The sequence below is a fragment of the Apus apus genome, chromosome 6, assembly GCF_020740795.1.
Source record: "Apus apus isolate bApuApu2 chromosome 6, bApuApu2.pri.cur, whole genome shotgun sequence".
In the NCBI taxonomy this organism is placed as follows: Eukaryota; Metazoa; Chordata; class Aves; order Apodiformes; family Apodidae; genus Apus; species Apus apus.
In genome coordinates this window covers 39,130,611-39,146,101 of record NC_067287.1, presented here as the reverse complement: position 1 = coordinate 39,146,101, position 15,491 = coordinate 39,130,611, and the positions used below count along the sequence as shown (strand labels likewise).

General features: G+C 47.3%; 1 protein-coding gene across 3 annotated transcripts in view; it reads left to right on the top strand.

The window, feature by feature from the left end:
• The window catches only part of TRPM8 (transient receptor potential cation channel subfamily M member 8), a 37,341-nt gene extending 25,506 nt beyond the window's left edge, over positions 1-11,835 (top strand). For all 3 annotated transcript variants that reach the window (XM_051624027.1, XM_051624026.1, XM_051624025.1), the window contains 5 exons: positions 2,083-2,273; positions 4,511-4,610; positions 7,289-7,322; positions 8,275-8,361; positions 9,976-11,835. In XM_051624027.1, coding sequence (XP_051479987.1) covers positions 2,083-2,273; positions 4,511-4,610; positions 7,289-7,322; positions 8,275-8,325 — 376 coding nt within the window. In that variant the 3' untranslated portion in view covers positions 8,326-8,361; positions 9,976-11,835. The remainder of the gene's footprint in view (positions 1-2,082; positions 2,274-4,510; positions 4,611-7,288; positions 7,323-8,274; positions 8,362-9,975) is intronic.
• Positions 11,836-15,491: the final 3,656 nt, after the last annotated feature.

The window sequence follows — 15,491 nt, the reverse complement described above, 5'->3', positions numbered from 1 at the left end:
AGCTGGATTTTAATTTCTCACAGCAGTCTGATCAAAAGGAGTACAGCCTTGTGAGGATGGATGGTGCCTGTCCTCTCACTGCTTACCTAAGCATCCTGTGCACAGGGGGCTTATTGCTTCACATTGAGGGTGCTTGCTCAGTGCTTTACCAAGTATGAGTTGCTGCACAACTAACCTTGGTAGACTCAATAAATGAGTGATTATTATTGCAGTCTGTTTGTGATACTATGGTTTTATTAACCAGATCTGTGTGGTGCTGATGGGTCTGTACTGCTCTGGTGGGCCTGCTATTTATTGCTCTGGCTTAAACTGCTGGCAATGGGCTGCATGTCCTTCGGGCATACAAAAGGACTTTGTCTTGAAAAATGTCATCAGCTCTGTTTTTACATGGTAAATTTGTCTGTCTGTGGGTCTACCAGTCAGGAGAGCTTTTCTGGTGTCTTGTGAGGTGTTACACCACTTAGATGATGGATCAGATGCCTGAAATGTGGTGCTGGTAACTGCTGCCTTTATCATACAGCCAGCACTGAATTGCCAAATAGAAATGGAGGCTGTTGTGCACATTATTAACTATATATTGCCTCAAGAGGATCTCCCTTCCCAAGGACAGTGCCAGTTCTTACTGGCCTGAGAATAAGATGCAGTAGTGTGATGAGTTGAAGGCCTCAGATTTGATATCTGCTCTCCCTTCTACTCTGAGCCATTCTTCCCACACTGAACTGGCCTCCAAAGACAGTCAGAAATGTGATTTTTGACAAGGCAGCTAGGACTGGTGCAGTGTATCTCCTTATTGTACATGTTTTCTTACCCTGCACAGGACCTGGGGACAGCAGGCAGTGCTTGCACTCCCTAGAAAGGCTGAAAGCAATTCACATTAATAAAGAAAAGTGTAGCAGTAAGACAGTTCTACCCTAGAAGCTTCTGATAGTTGCTAGAACACTTCTTCTAACAGCACCTAATGGTAAATGCTCTGGTTTGTCAGTACAGCTTATGTTGTGGAAGGACCCAGCATGAATTCTCTAACAACACACTCAGAACTTTGCATAGTTCATTTTAGCAGGAGGTGGAATGATTTGATGAAGCAGGAGTGCTGCATTGTCCTGAGCTTGGGAAGCCCCATGGGCAAACTGTCATCCCAGGTGATTTTCTTCTTGATGCAGTTAGAAGTGTGTGAATCTGTGATGGCTCCTCCTAAAACCAGTGTACATAGAATTTGTCAATCTTTAATAATAATGGTGAATATTAGACAGTCTAATAAGTGTCTCTATATGTTGTCATTATAAGTATATGTTAATGTTAAGAACTGAGAATCCAACTTTTTCTTTGCATCCAGTATGCATTAGCTGAAATGGATGAATAATTTTAGATACTTCTGAAATTGTATTTATCTTCTACAACAAAAGATAATTTCCAGCAGGAGAAAGCTTTCTTTTCTCTTGTGGAAGGGTCCCTTAGGACCTCAACACAGACATTTTGGAAGCATCCATCTGCTGTGTAGTGTCAGCCATCAAAGGTCAGGCAGTCTGTGAGCTGTTGGTCCTCAGGGTTGCTGCTTCGCTGGATCCATGCAGTGCTTAGGTTTGATCTATGCCTGGAGCACTCTTAATGCCTCCACTGAAAATCTCAGGAGCTTTTCATTTTTTGTGAACGTTTTATTTTTAGGGTTTGGGGTTTGGTGGTTTTTTTTGCTTAGAAAGCAGTGAGGTGATGAGCTAATGAGACGCAATATCTTGCAAAGAAGCCTCCTGTTCTCATGTGTCTAGACTGGAAGAAAATCACCTAGAGCTAAGGTAGTGAAAGTATGGGGAGTGTTTTCTCCCTGCTCCAATTTCTTCCAGCTTATTTGTAACCTGAGGTTGTTTTTTTTTTTCTATGGCCTTAGCTCCTCCCACTTTCAAACTTCTCTCTGAAGAGGAGAACAAGCTCAGTAACCTCCTGGTCAGTAAAAACTACCAACTCCAGGATGCCTTTATGTAAACATGCCTGGGTATAATAAAGAAAAACACTGCATGTGTTGGCTCTGGTGCAGGTCTGTGGTGAGTAACTGACACTGTAGGTGCTTTCTCTGTCTTCCCCTGTTAGTTACACCGTTGGATCAGTCCAGGAGAACAATGACCAGGTGTGGAAGTTCCAGCGTTACTTCTTGGTCCAAGAATATTGCAGTCGCTTGACCATCCCCTTCCCCTTTGTTATCTTTGCCTACATATTCATGGTGATGAGGAAATGTTTCAAATGCTGCTGCAGGAAAGAAAGTAAAGAGCCATCTATCTGCTGTAAGTAGGATTATTCCTTACTGCCTACAGGTCAGCTCTGTGGGAGGTGCATTGCAGCTCTTCCCTGGCATGGTGGGCTTCAAGCAGGCGGCGTGTGTGGAGATTTTCAAGGGCAACATAGACCCTGGAAGAGGTGGTTGTACTGGAAATGAGGAACAGCTCATTCATGTTCTTCATCAAGTGCAAAACCACTGTGTTGCTGGAAACCCCTTTGATAAGATTCAAATCCAAGACCCTAGCTGTTTCTCACCCATAATTTTCCTTCAGTACTCCAGGTGTGCTCCCTCTAGGATATGAGGAATTATACTCCCAACTCCTTATGCTGAAACTCCAGTGACCGTTGTTGTGATCTCCACCCTCCAATAGCTTTGGTTTTGGTCTGGTGAGAGAGCTGTTGTGTTCTACCATGTTCTATCTGCTCCACTGCAGAACTGTGTAGTCATGTAGTGCTTTCTTGTCCAAGCCATTCTGAGGCAGAATTACCTCATGTATGTAAATCAATTAAGTCATCAAATTAATCCTATCAGTTTAGGGCTGCCTATGCTGCTTCCTAGCTTTGAAAGTATTTTGGGGGGTTAGAACACTGCATAAATTCATCCAGAGCCTGCAGCAGCTGAGTGCCATCTTCATGCTCTGCATGAAAAATGCAAACTGTCCCATTTGTCATTAGCACCTGGTGGTGCCTCCCTCCTGCCCTGCTCGCCAGGGGCAGAGATCCCTGATCTTGCAAGCTCAGAATGGTTGGGTAACTTGTACAAGAGGTGGTCTTCACCTCTGCTTACCACTCAGGAATTGTTTCTTTTCTTTTTTTGTCCTTCCATTACAGTCTCCCAGCTAAGACAGGCAGTAGCTGCCAGGGCAGCCTGGTAGAACCCAGTCTTCTTCAGAGGCTCCTCTCCCTGCTGAGGAGTGATGGACAGAGAATGCAGAGTCTCCTGGCCCTCTGGATGTGGCCAAATGGACAACCTGGCTCAGACATGCAGGAGGGGCTGAGTCAGCCCTCCAGCTATTTCCCCCTTATTTACTCTGTCAGAGGGCACAGACATTAATTGTTTTAACAATCTTGTTTCCCCCAACAAATTGAGTGTTTTTGCTTTTTTAAGTGCCATTGTGAAGCAGATGGGAGAGGGTAGGTTGAGTTAATTGACAGAATTATTCCCATCCATCAGCAGCCTGACTGCTGCCCTGCAGCACAGCCTGGATTTGTTATTAGTTTAGGAGAAAGATGCCTGCTCTGAGGTATAAAATTCCTTAGCACTAACTAAATAATTTTGGCTGACAAATCACTGCTTGTTTTCCTTACTGGGGAGGTTGTTTAACAGCAGATATTTCTGCCCAAGTGGTGCACAGTGGATGTTGCCATTCTAAGAGCAACTGAAAGGATTAATTAGAGCCAGAGTGTCATTGTGGTTGAGCTGGTGACAGGAACAGCACTGCATGGAGAAAGCAAAACCAATGTATTAACTATTGCAGAACTCTGGCTTCCTCACCTGACTCCTGCAGAAATGTTGCTGAAATGCTTGTCAGTACCTGGAAGAAGAAGTGAGGCTGGGTGAGGGCAGAGGAGCACTGGGGGAGGAAATGGGACTTCAGTCATTTGCCAGCTGTGGGCTTCTTTCATCTCTGTTAATTTATTTTTTTTTTAAATTAAAACCCTTGTGGTTTGTGCTGTCTGGTTTGGAGCAGGATAAAATGTAGAAGTAGTACCCTGAAGGACTTTGATGCTCTGTCACTCTAATTTGCAGCAGCAACAGGAGATGCCTTTTAGAGAAGATAATGCTTCATCATTTTGAAATGTTTTAGTTCAATGCTAAGTCATGCAACGTGGTTATGAACACGTTATTCCTAATGATCCAATACAGGGTTATGTAGCTTAACCCCAGAGAGGAACCTTCTGCAATGTCCTACATCTGTTGAAGGGGCTGCTATTTCACACGGCACTTGCCTTTTAGTCTTAACCAAGACTAAAAATCCAGAAAGACTTTTAGAATTTGTTGGGGTGTTTGTTTGTTTATTTTTTAACCAGCTCTGGCTGAGAGGAGCATCCATTGAAATTGATGTCTGTTTATCAGAGCTGTGTCACAGGTGGGAAGTGGGGCTGCAAATGCTCTGGAAGCAGAGAAGGGAACCAGTAGCCTCTGAACACAAGCACTAACCCAGCCTTTTGGCTTCTTAGCAATGGAAAGGCAAATTAACCAAATCTAGTGGTGGTGTTTTTCTTCACCTATATTTTCCAGGCTCAAAAAATGAGGACAATGAAATTCTGGCATGGGAAGCTGTCATGAAGGAAAATTACCTTGTCAAAATGAACACCAAAGCAAATGATTCATCAGAAGAGTAAGTCTGTCCTTTGTCTTCACTCTCCTGACTTTCTGCTGAGTATTTGTGGTGAAACCAAGTTTTCAGCAGCTCTAACTGTTTTACAAGCTAACAAGTAGATAAATAAACTCCGCTTACAGGTGCCTTTTTATTTTTTAAGTGAAATGATGGCTTTTTTTGCCAGCTGCTGCAGACTCTCTTTAGGAATCGTTGATTGGGCTGGTTAGATGCTACCAGCAGTATCACAGAATCACAGAAATCTTTGGGGTTGGAAGGGACCTCGAAAGATCATCTAGTCCAACCCCCCTGCCAGAGCAGGGTCACCCAGAGCACATCACACAGGAACGTGTCCAGGTGGGTTTGAATGTCTCCAGAGAAGGAGACTCCACAGCCTCTCTGGGCAGCCTGTCCCAGTGCTCTGTCACTCTCACAGTAAAGAATTGTTTTCTGATATTCACAGGGAACCTCCTCTGCTCCACTTTGCACCCATTGCCCCTAGTCCTGTCACTGGACATCACTGAACAAAGCCTGGCTCCATCCTCCAGACACTCACCCTTAACATATTTGTAAACATTAGGGTTGTAATGGTACATCGTGCACACAGGAGTTGGGTAGATGTGTTAAATGTCCTTGTTCCAACTGCCTGGCGCAGGACGTCGCCCCCGACACGTGGCCCCGCAGTCCTGAGGCAGTTAAGTCCCAGCCAGGGTCACCTTCCTCCCTTGGTGCAGGTACATTAAGCTCAGAAGGATCAGCTTTTAGTCGGGCCAGCCTCCCCTGCCCTGAGCAGCCCCACGTGGGGCTCCCAGCCCCTCTGCCCACAGGCCGGGGTCTCGGCTTCTCGCGACCCGCCCCGTGTCGGCCCCGCCGTCCTGAGGCTCCCGCGCCTTCCCCCGGGCTGGGGGGTTTGGGAACGACCCCGAGGGCTCAGACCTGGCGCTCGCCCCTCAGAGGGGCGGCCGCTGCGGGACCTTGCTGGGGCTGGAGGCTGGAATCCCACCCTCAGCGCGCCCACAAACTGTTACCGAAGCCGATGTTTGTTTCAGGAATTAACCGGTTTATTAAGGGTTAACACAACCTGGGGGGTGAGGTTTAGGAAAAACGTCAAACGGGCACATGGCTGCCAGGGCAACGTGTCCGTCTTGTGTCCTTCAGGGCCGCGCAAAGAGCTGTGCCCTGAGCAGGTTCTCCCCGAGCCGGGGCTGTGGATCAAAGGGGAGGGAGGCAGGAGGGCAGGCCCCACAGACCCTCCTCCGCGGAGAGGTCGCGATGTGGGCGCAGGAGTGGGGAGAGGAAGAGGGTCGCGCGGAATCGTTCCCTCCCGCGGCGCTTCCATCCGGCGCTGGGTGTGTGGGGAGGGGGCAGCGGCTCTGGGTGCCCCCTCCGAGCCCGGGGGGCTGTGGGTGCCCCCTCCGAGCCCTGGGGGGCTGTGGGTGCCCCCTCCGAGCCCCGGCAGCTTCTCTCCTCCGCAGGGTCCCCCCATCCGTGGCTCGGGGGGCAGGGCCTTGGTTTCCCGGCAGCAGGACGGGGGGCTCGGGCAGAGCAGCTCAGGGCCCCGCGCCCACCCCTGGGGCTGGGCTGGACCCCCGGGCAGGGCGCAGGCAGGTCCGGGCGTGGCGGGGCAGGGCTGAGCAGCAGCAGGGGGGTCCCACGCAGGGCGCTGAACCTGCTGGACCCGCGGCCTTTGACAGCCCAGGGACCCCCTGCCCGTCGGTGCCAGCGCCCGGGGCATTGACACTCGTGCCCAGAGCCAGCGGGCAGCCACGCGCCCGGGCTGGAGCCGTAACTATGAGGGGCAGTGCAGAACTTGTCGCCCATCCCTCCTGCCTCGTGTCACAGCTGGTGTTTTGCTTTCAGTTGTCCTCGAGCAGCAGGCCTGGGTATAATCAGCAGAAGGCCTTTGCTGACTTAAAAGGCCTTTTGTTCAGACTTACGTGGGGAAGAAGAACCATTTCCCACACAGCATTTCTCAAATGACATCACCTTTCTGAACTTGAGCCTTTCTATTTGACAGGGAGGTTGATACTAAATGATCTTTAAGGTCCTTTCCAACCCAGAGCATTGTATGATTCATTCTGTGATTGTTTGGCCACTGGAGGAGAAAATACTGCCTTCCTGTAGTGTTTTGAGGTCTCATCATGGAAAGCAGTGCTATAGCTGACTAGTTTTGTAACGTTGTCCAGTTAGCATATAATATTTAGTGTTGGACCTGGAATATCAAGCATTCCCAAGGCATCAGTCTATGTAGAGGTGTGTACATAACAGCGTGACTAGAAAGACCTCTGGAGAGGGGAACATGCTGTTTGAAATGGTGGTATTAGAGGGCTGGTGACTGGAACTACTCTGACTGCCAGATCATGACACTACCTTTGGGATCTGTCTCAGGGTTTTCAGAGTGATAATTTAAGAGGGAAGTAAGAAGAAAGCTAGCAGACCCAGCTAACTGCTGGGAATGGTGGTGTAATTTTGCAGCTAGCTTCCAGCAGCTTCAGGATTTCCCTAAATCAAAGGTAAGGGAAGAGCTGGTAAGAATGGATTGCAAAAAGTCCCAAGTTTCTCTTAGGCCAGAGGTGAGGACTAGGTCTCTTAGCTCCAGCTAGGCTCCTGCTGCCCACATTTCAAGGAGAGGGTGGTTAGCCAAGGCGCCTGGGATACTGGTCTCAGTCCTCTCTTCTGTGTTCTCTTTCTGTTTTTAGGATGCTGCATCGATTCAGACAACTGGATGCAAAGGTGGGTGTGTTTCAGGCTGCTCTGGGGAGGTGCTTCTGTCTGGTAAAGCAGGGAGTGGCTTACAAGGACAATGGGCATCACTGAGAGCCATGTGCAGGCTTTGGTCCTATTGCCACCCCCCCCTTTTAGTTGGGCTTTTTTAATGTGCTCCTTTGCACCTTTGATTCCCTTTGTGGCTCCACATTGTGCTGGAAAATGAAGCAGAAAGGAACTTGCTTAGCATTGAAGTGTTTCCCAATATTCCTTCTTGGATGGACTAGAAGGAAAACTAATTTAGAGTATACACTTCTCAAACACATGTTCTGTTCAACTTAAGTTCTAGTGCTGAAGGCAGGAGGTAATTAATCCTAATTTATTTTTTCGTTTAACTTCTGCTTCTAAAATGAAATGGCAGTTCAGGTGTGTTGTGGGAGGCCTTCAAGTAGCACAGGCAACCCCTCCTAGGTAAACAAAGGATGCTCTATATATATGCACGAGGGGTGTTTTTTGGGGCTTGATTGATTTATGTCTTTTTATCTCTGGTGTGGGGAGTTGCTTCGGTGTGAAGAACAGACTTTTTAGAAGTCCAAGAGTGAAAAGGCCCACATGTACTTCAAAATGCTGCTTCTGGTTGCTGTCAAATAAATTAGATTACAAAATAATAGCTTACTTTCAAGAGAGAAATGTAGAGCTACCAAGTATGTCTTGTGATCCTCCCCTTGAAACTGAAACAAAATATGATAACCTTAATTCTCTGCTGGCAAGTAATACCCAAATCCTCCCTCTGTGAGGAAATACTTTACAGTAAGCTGGTTTGTCTGTTCCTGCCTGCAGCTTTACCAACAAAATGTCCTTCCTTTCCCTTCATCCCAAGCTGCAATCATCTGTTGGGATGAGTGAGGTTGACTTTATAGACACAAAGTTTCTTCTTCTGTTTTGGTTTGTTGTTTTTTTTTTCCTTTAAATTCTTCAGCTCTCTGATTTGAAAGGCCTTCTGAAAGAGATTTCCAGCAAAATCAAATGAATGCAGCTGACATCCAAGAGCAGCTACCTGAGCAGGGTAAGCCCTCTCTACATCCATTCACTGACTGGAAGGAGTTGTCAGCATCTGTGATGTTGGATTGGTTTGTCTCGGGAAGAGGAGGTTGTATTAATTACTGATGCTTGTATCAATCTTGTCTAATGTTTGAAAATAATAACAGCTAAATTCTCTTCTTCATTTGTTGTTGGTTTTTTTTCCTGAAAAATAGAATTTTTCCATCTGGTGTTTCTAGCAATTTTTGGCACAGTTTAAAATATCTTATTTTGCTCCCTTGCCTTTGGAAAACTGAAAAACCCAAGGAGTTGTCTTTGTGCTGGAGGCCCTCTGGAAATTGAGGAGCTGCTCTGCTGGATCCTTTTTGTTGAGTTCATTTTAACTCTGAAGAACATAAAAACCAAATAGTAAAGACAGTTCTGGGTAGGGATAAGGTTCATTTCCCCCTATGAAAAGAGGGCGTTGTGATGGATCACTGCAGCCTTCCTGTGTCCTCTAGGATAAACTGCAGAGTGAAGAGTTAACCCAAAGTCCCCAGAGCTGCAGTTCAGTGTCTGGTCATCAGCTCTGTGTCCTTTTCGTCAAGTTCTGCAGAAGAGCTGGGTTGGTGACACAGGTTCCAGTGGAATGTGAAAGGCAGGCAGAACATCAATGGGTGCAGAGAGCTCTGTCATGGGTAAAGACAGTAGGCTAGGAAGGAAGAGTCACTCTTGACAAGGATAATCTGGAATGATTGAATCAGCCTGATCAGCTCCTCCTAAAGATTTTTTTCTTTCTTTCCTGCAAGACAGGTTATACATGTGCTAGATGTTCCCGAAGCAGTTGTCTCACCATTTTTCAAGGATGATTTCATATTCACTTGACCTGAAGTTCAGTGTAGTTATGAGTGACTTGCAACTGCCTAATAAAATCCACAAGGATCTCCAGTTACTGGGCATTTTCCTGGGTGCAGTAACCTCCAAGTCACCAAGAGAATAAGTAGGCTGTAGAATAATGGAACTCTGGAGGTCATCTTGTCCAACCCTGCTCAGATTAAACATGACTTTTTGCTGAAAACAGTAAGAACCTGTGCAAATGTTACAGTTACCTGGGAGTGATGGGCTACATGGGCACAAAACGGAGGCAGATCTGAGGAGACAGCAGTTCTGCAGGAAAATGTCTAAAATGGAACATGAAATAGCTGTTGTTTCATGGTCTGTGAGATGCATGGAGTAATCCCTCCAGTGCGGGGAATCCTCTGTTGGGTAGGGCAGCCAGTGCTAGCACTGAGCTTCAAGGAAAACAGTGGAGGGGCTGAGAAGTATTCAGAACAGGGACAAGAGGAGCTGGAAGTCTTAAACCATCTGTAGAGAGAAGTGAGTGAATTATGGTTAGATAGCCTGGGAGAGAAGACACCTGTTTATGATGGAGCTCCTGGAGACGTCCTTTCATTATAGATTGTAAGTGCCTTGAGAAGATGGGGGCCCTTCCAGTTTGTCTGGTAAACTACCATGTTCTGGATGGGTGCTGCAAAGAGCTCCTTGGTCCCAAATGTTGCACAAGACATCCAGTTTCCAAGCTGATGTTGTGAGGATGGAAGCAAAATGTTGAGGTGGGCCAGGAGCTCTGCTCTGAAGTTGTTTTCTTTTGCTCACACAGGTACCAATTCATCAAGAATAATTATCTGAGCTGGCAGTAACCACCAAGCAAATGGTAACTGATCCACCAGAGTGTCACCATTTCAGCAGGAGTTACTAAGACTTTCTTTAGTTTCTATTTTTTTCAGAAAACAGCCCTTTCTGCTTGTTGCAAGAAAATGGTAAAATGTTAAGATGACTGTTTATCTCCTGGCAGGACTCCCACATTCCTCAAGCTCTTATTTCCTCATCTCCCTTGATGTTCAGTGCCAGCAATTAGCCCTTGTCAGCTGCTGTTAACAAGCACTCCTAATTCCAAGAGTTCTGCTCTTGCTGCCAAAGTCCCTTTGCTTTTTGGGTTTCATTTGGCCAGTAATTCCCTGTCTTAACGAATTAATCTCCCTTCCCTCTCCTTTGTGTAGTAGCCAGATCTAGCTTGATGCTTGCATGGTCTGTCTGTCAGCCCTGCTGATGTCTGTAATGCTTGTGTGCCAGAGTACAGTGTATTTCAGCATCATGCCCCAGAGGAAAGACTGCCTTTGCTCCCACCATGCGCCCACATTTCAGACTCCACGTGAACACTGTGAACTTCTTCCCCCTCTACCTGGAACTGTGCAGCAATGCAGGAGCTCAACTACTACAACTCTACATGGGAAAGATTTCATTCATCTGGGAAGTGTTTCCAGAGACCTCATATGCAGTCCTTGCTTGTTCCTTGAGTGCAGTTGGAGCATTGCAACGTGTTTAACTCCTTGAAGCATCTGTTTGCAGATGTTTGTGTTTAGAAATGGAGAAGAGATTGTTTGTCAGCTTTCAATATTGTGATGCTTGCTGTGGTGAGGTTGCTCTTCCTGCTCCCTTTCTAAACTAGCAGCTGAATTTTGTGTGGTATAACTGGATGCATTGCCCTCTGAAGGGAAAACACCACAAATGGCATTTGCTTACCTTCTTAAGAATTGTATCTGTCTTCTTCCCCAGTGTCTAGGAAGGATCTCCCAAGATGTTTGATTTTGAAGATTGAGGTATTTTCCTTTTGCTGGCAAGGGCTTTCATAGTCCCTTCTCTTGCAGCTACTCTAGGGGCTGCCAGGCACAAGATGTGGGTGCCACATGAGGGCTCCAGATGAGTAGTTAAGTAAGCAGAGGATTTTGGCTAAAGCAGAACGCTCCCCAGGTGAGCAGTGTGAATAGAGCCATCTGCTGCCAGGCTGGAGAGCAGGCCAGCCTCTGTGCACAGCAGCATGTCCCAGCCCACCTCTGCTGTGAAAACAGGCTGGTCCAGGCTGGTGAAGACCAGACTCTGCTGTGTGTTTTGGTGTTTGCTTCAGAAGCACTGCTGAACAAGGAGAATGTTTCTGCTTTAGGGAGCAGCTCTGTGGCTGAGGCCAGCACAGCTGTGCATTGTCTGCCAGAGCTGCTGCTCAGCCTGTGTAGCTGAGAATGGAATAGTTCTGCAGGGAAAACTGTGATGAGGCCTTGTCAGAAAGGTGACTTCTCTTTTCTTGCTGCTTCACATCACCTAACTTGCCTGTATGCCCTGCCTACCAATAGCAGCCTTGCTTGTTTACATGAGGATATATTTGTGTTTTCCTCCTAAAAAGCTGAAAAAAGACTCAGGCTTCTGTTGACTTCTGTGGCCATTACCTTGTATCATAAATTATTGAGATAAGTGTCCTTTCTAGAAGTATTTTTTTCCTGTGCCATTTATATGCTTTGAATGTGAAAACTGTGCTTTTAGTCTGTTCCTTCCATGTATAAAACCTGCAGTGTTCTCGCCAGCATCTCTGGTGATCTGTTCTCTTACAGTAACTGTGTAACTTTGAACCATGCTCTGAAAACCCCAAACCCTGGAGTCTGCCCCTCCCAACCGCTGCAGCCCATCACCACCAGCCTGCCCCCCACACGTGTTCCCCTCCAGGCTCCTCTCCCTCCCTGAGCCTGGGGGTCCAGTGGACAGCAGGGTGGCACTGCAGCACCCCAGGGAGCACCCAGCTCTCTGCTCCCTCCAAACCTGGCACCAGCTGGCTGGGTATTGTGGGTGCCAGGGCTGGGGAGGACAGTCCTGGGTGTCGGGCAGGGTCTGTGCCAGCCCTTCCCTCCATCCCCTCTTCATCCATCTCATCCATTGCTCTCCAGCTGGCAGAGAACAGCAGCAGAGCAGATGAGTCCCTGGACGAGTCCCTGCAAGAGGCAACCATCAGGTTCGTTGGTGAGCCACCACCCCTGGGGTCCCTCCAGGCCACTGTGGAGCCCCGAGTGCCTGATGTGGCTGGGGAGGGTTCCACTCCTTGTGCAGACTAGGGGTGGTGTGGGCAGAGCAGAGAGAGGTTTCAGGGGCACATCAGGTATTTGTGGCAGCACTTTCTAGCTGGTCTTGTTGGTCCCTGCTCCCTCCTGGCCATGGGAAGAGGTGGGTGGGGTGGCCCTGGCAAGAGTGGTTCCTGGGGTTCCCTGCAGATTCAGGCTGTGGAGGGGGGGAGGGCATGTTCTCTGGTCACTTGTGGGACCAGGATATCACTTCACTGTTCTTCCTCATAGGTACCAACCAGCAATAGATACAAAGCCTTGGCAGGGGACAAACCAATGGATGAATTCACTGGGAGAAACTGCACCAGCAATGTGTACTAAAAGCTGCAAAAGGAAGAAGCCTGTCACAAGTGAGGTCTCCTGGGGTCCCTTGTGCTGTTCTACATCCTGGATGAATGGATTAAAAGCACCTTCACCAACTCTGCTAGTGCCACCATACTGGTTGTTGAGGTGAACATGTGAAAAGGGAGAAAGACCTGGGCAGGGTGGAAGAGTGGAAAGGCAAGAACACAACGATGCTGAACTAAGACAAGTGCAAAGCCTGATACCTGGGACAGAACAACCAAAGAGCTCAGTCCAGGCTGGGATCAGTGCAGCTGGGGAGCAGCCTGGCTGGAAAGGACCTGAGGGGCCTAGTGGCCAACCAGCTGAAGGTGAGTCAGCAGCAAAGGCAGATTGGATCCTGGGCTGCATCCACAGCAACATTCCTGGCTGAGACAGATGCCTGATCATCCGACTCTGCTCAGCACTTGTTGGGCAGCACCTGGGGCACTGGGTCCAGTTCTGGTCATGCCAATTCAAAAATCCCAGCTCCTTCATAAACTGCAGTCAGAAATCAAATTAAATGAGACCAGAAATAGGGGACCTTTCTCATCTCTCTTGGACATTACTGCAAAACAGTTGAAGGTGCAACTGCTGCTTCTTCTTCCACCAGTATGTGGGGTTTGTCAACACCAGATCTGAGCCAGGTTGTGCTCCATTGTCCAAAGACTGTTCAGAGCAAGCATGAAAAATAATGTATGCACAGCACAGAGTCCTGGATATTGCTTTAAAAAGCATCCAGTGGGAACAGGGACCTGGTGTCTCACTGAGAACAGGCTGGTTTTGCTCTCGTGAGTGGAAGCAGGAGTTCAGAGCTGTGAGGACAGCAGCCAGCTAGTGTTTGCAGCAAGCCTGGGGCTTTAGTTCTGAACCTGCACCTGAAAACATACTTGAGGAAGTAAGAGGTGGAGTGGCTGTTCTGAAGGGACAGTGAGTAATCAGTCTTGCCAGGGTTTCTTAAGCATGTGTTTGTTTTCCATAAGAAAACCACTAAGTTGGGTAGTTCCCTTTGGAGAACATCCTGAAATGTTGCTGGATGCTGTTGGCTCTTCTCTGTTGTCATGTGAGGGTTTGTCTGGTTTCAGGATGATACTAGGTTGTTGTGGGGGCCTTTAGACAGCCAGTCCTGTTACCCTGGGTCCCAGCAAAACCTCCTAGCAGGTCTGGGTCCACGTGTGGGTGCTGGTCAAGACTGGGATGTCCTGGAAATTAAGGCAATGGATTTTAAGCTTCCATGGGTACGTGCACATCGAGCACAATGATGCTCCTTCAGGATCCTGTCCTGATGAGTCTCCCCTCTTCTGATGGGTGCTTTCCATGTCACGTGGTACAAGTTGCTTTTCTGTGGAAGTGTCCTGCATCTGTCCCCAGGTGTGGGGGTTCTGGGGTGGGATGGAGAACCACAGGGAGAGGAGGATGTGTCAGGGCCCCCTGCTGATACTCGAGGCTCCTGGGGCAACACCTGAGGCCATGCCCCTTGGTCAGGAGGGACATGGGCCCTGCCAGAGCCTGAAGCAGGAATCTTGGCACAAATAAGCCAGTCTGTGCTTCCTCAGAGGTGGCCCATGTGTTTTTGTCTCTGGCTGTCTCCTGCTTTTCCATTATTAATCTGATGGAAAATGTTGATGTGACACTGTCTCAAGGCAACTTTGTGTTGAGTTGTCCCCGGTGTAAGTGGGTAGTAGCTCTTGTTTATGGCATTCCTATTATATTTTTGTGTAGGATGTTAATGTATTTCCAATAACAACACTGTAAAACTGTCATGTAAGAAACATGTAAATCTAATAATCTCCCAGTTAATCTATGATACAAGATTTTCTATCAGGAAATCTTTCTTGTGAAAAGGAATATTAACGAGATCATATAAAATACTTGGGGTTTTTTTTTAATGAGGTATTTACTTTGCTTAAAAGATATCGATTTGCTCTTCATGGTAAATAGCTGGAAAACGTGTTATATCTGCAATGTGGGCTTGGTCTTGGAGACACTAAAATGACACACACTTTAAAAATACTGTCTCAAGTAAGTGAAAGCTGAAAGCATTCTGCTTGCCTAGGCTGGTATGCAGGTATTGTGAAGAAGGATTTATGTCATTTAGAAATTAATTATGGGCATAATCAAATCTTGATTGCAATAAATGTGCTTTTTGTGAAATCTTGGATTTATAAATACAGGATGGTTTCAGCAGGAGCAAAAATGCAGCATCAGGCTGTAACCACGTGGCTGTACTGACTGCAGGAGAACTGCTAGAGGTGAAGTGTTTCTTCATTTCCACAACATGCCCCATAGTTGCTAAAAGAAAGGGCTAATTTGTAGTGAATGATTCATTCACAAGCTTTGTCTTTCTTTCCTTTTCTGCTCACAAAATAGTGAGTGAATAGACATGATTTCTAAGGTTTTGTTTGGATATTAGAAATGTTCTTCATGTTGTGACTGGTCCTAGTGCTTGTGCTGCAGTGTAAAGGTAGAACTTAGTCTCTGTAAATGCTTGCTGACGGGCTTAAATTGGGAACTGCTGTCTCCAACAGGTGTCTTCTTCAGGGAACCTTGAATACACAAAGTATTCCTTCCTTGCTGAAGCTGAACTTATGTACAATTAATTGCTTTGGATAACTTTTGCTCCAAGCCCTGTGAGAGCACATTTCCCTTAAGGCCTTGCCTCTTGCAGTTTGGGAATCTCCACTTAAAAGCACGAAAAAACCCAAAAGCCTGCTGCAAGCCCTTGAAAAGGTCAGCAAGACATGAACTATAAAATCCCCAAATCTGTTGACAAAGGTCTGTACCCGTTCTGTAACGTCCTACAATCCTTTGGGCTCTTTGGGGTCTGGTGCAGAAATACTTGGATGCTGAGAATCACTCGTGGTGGTGGTGGCTTCAGTGCTGTTCCAGGCACGGAACCCGCAGGAGGCAG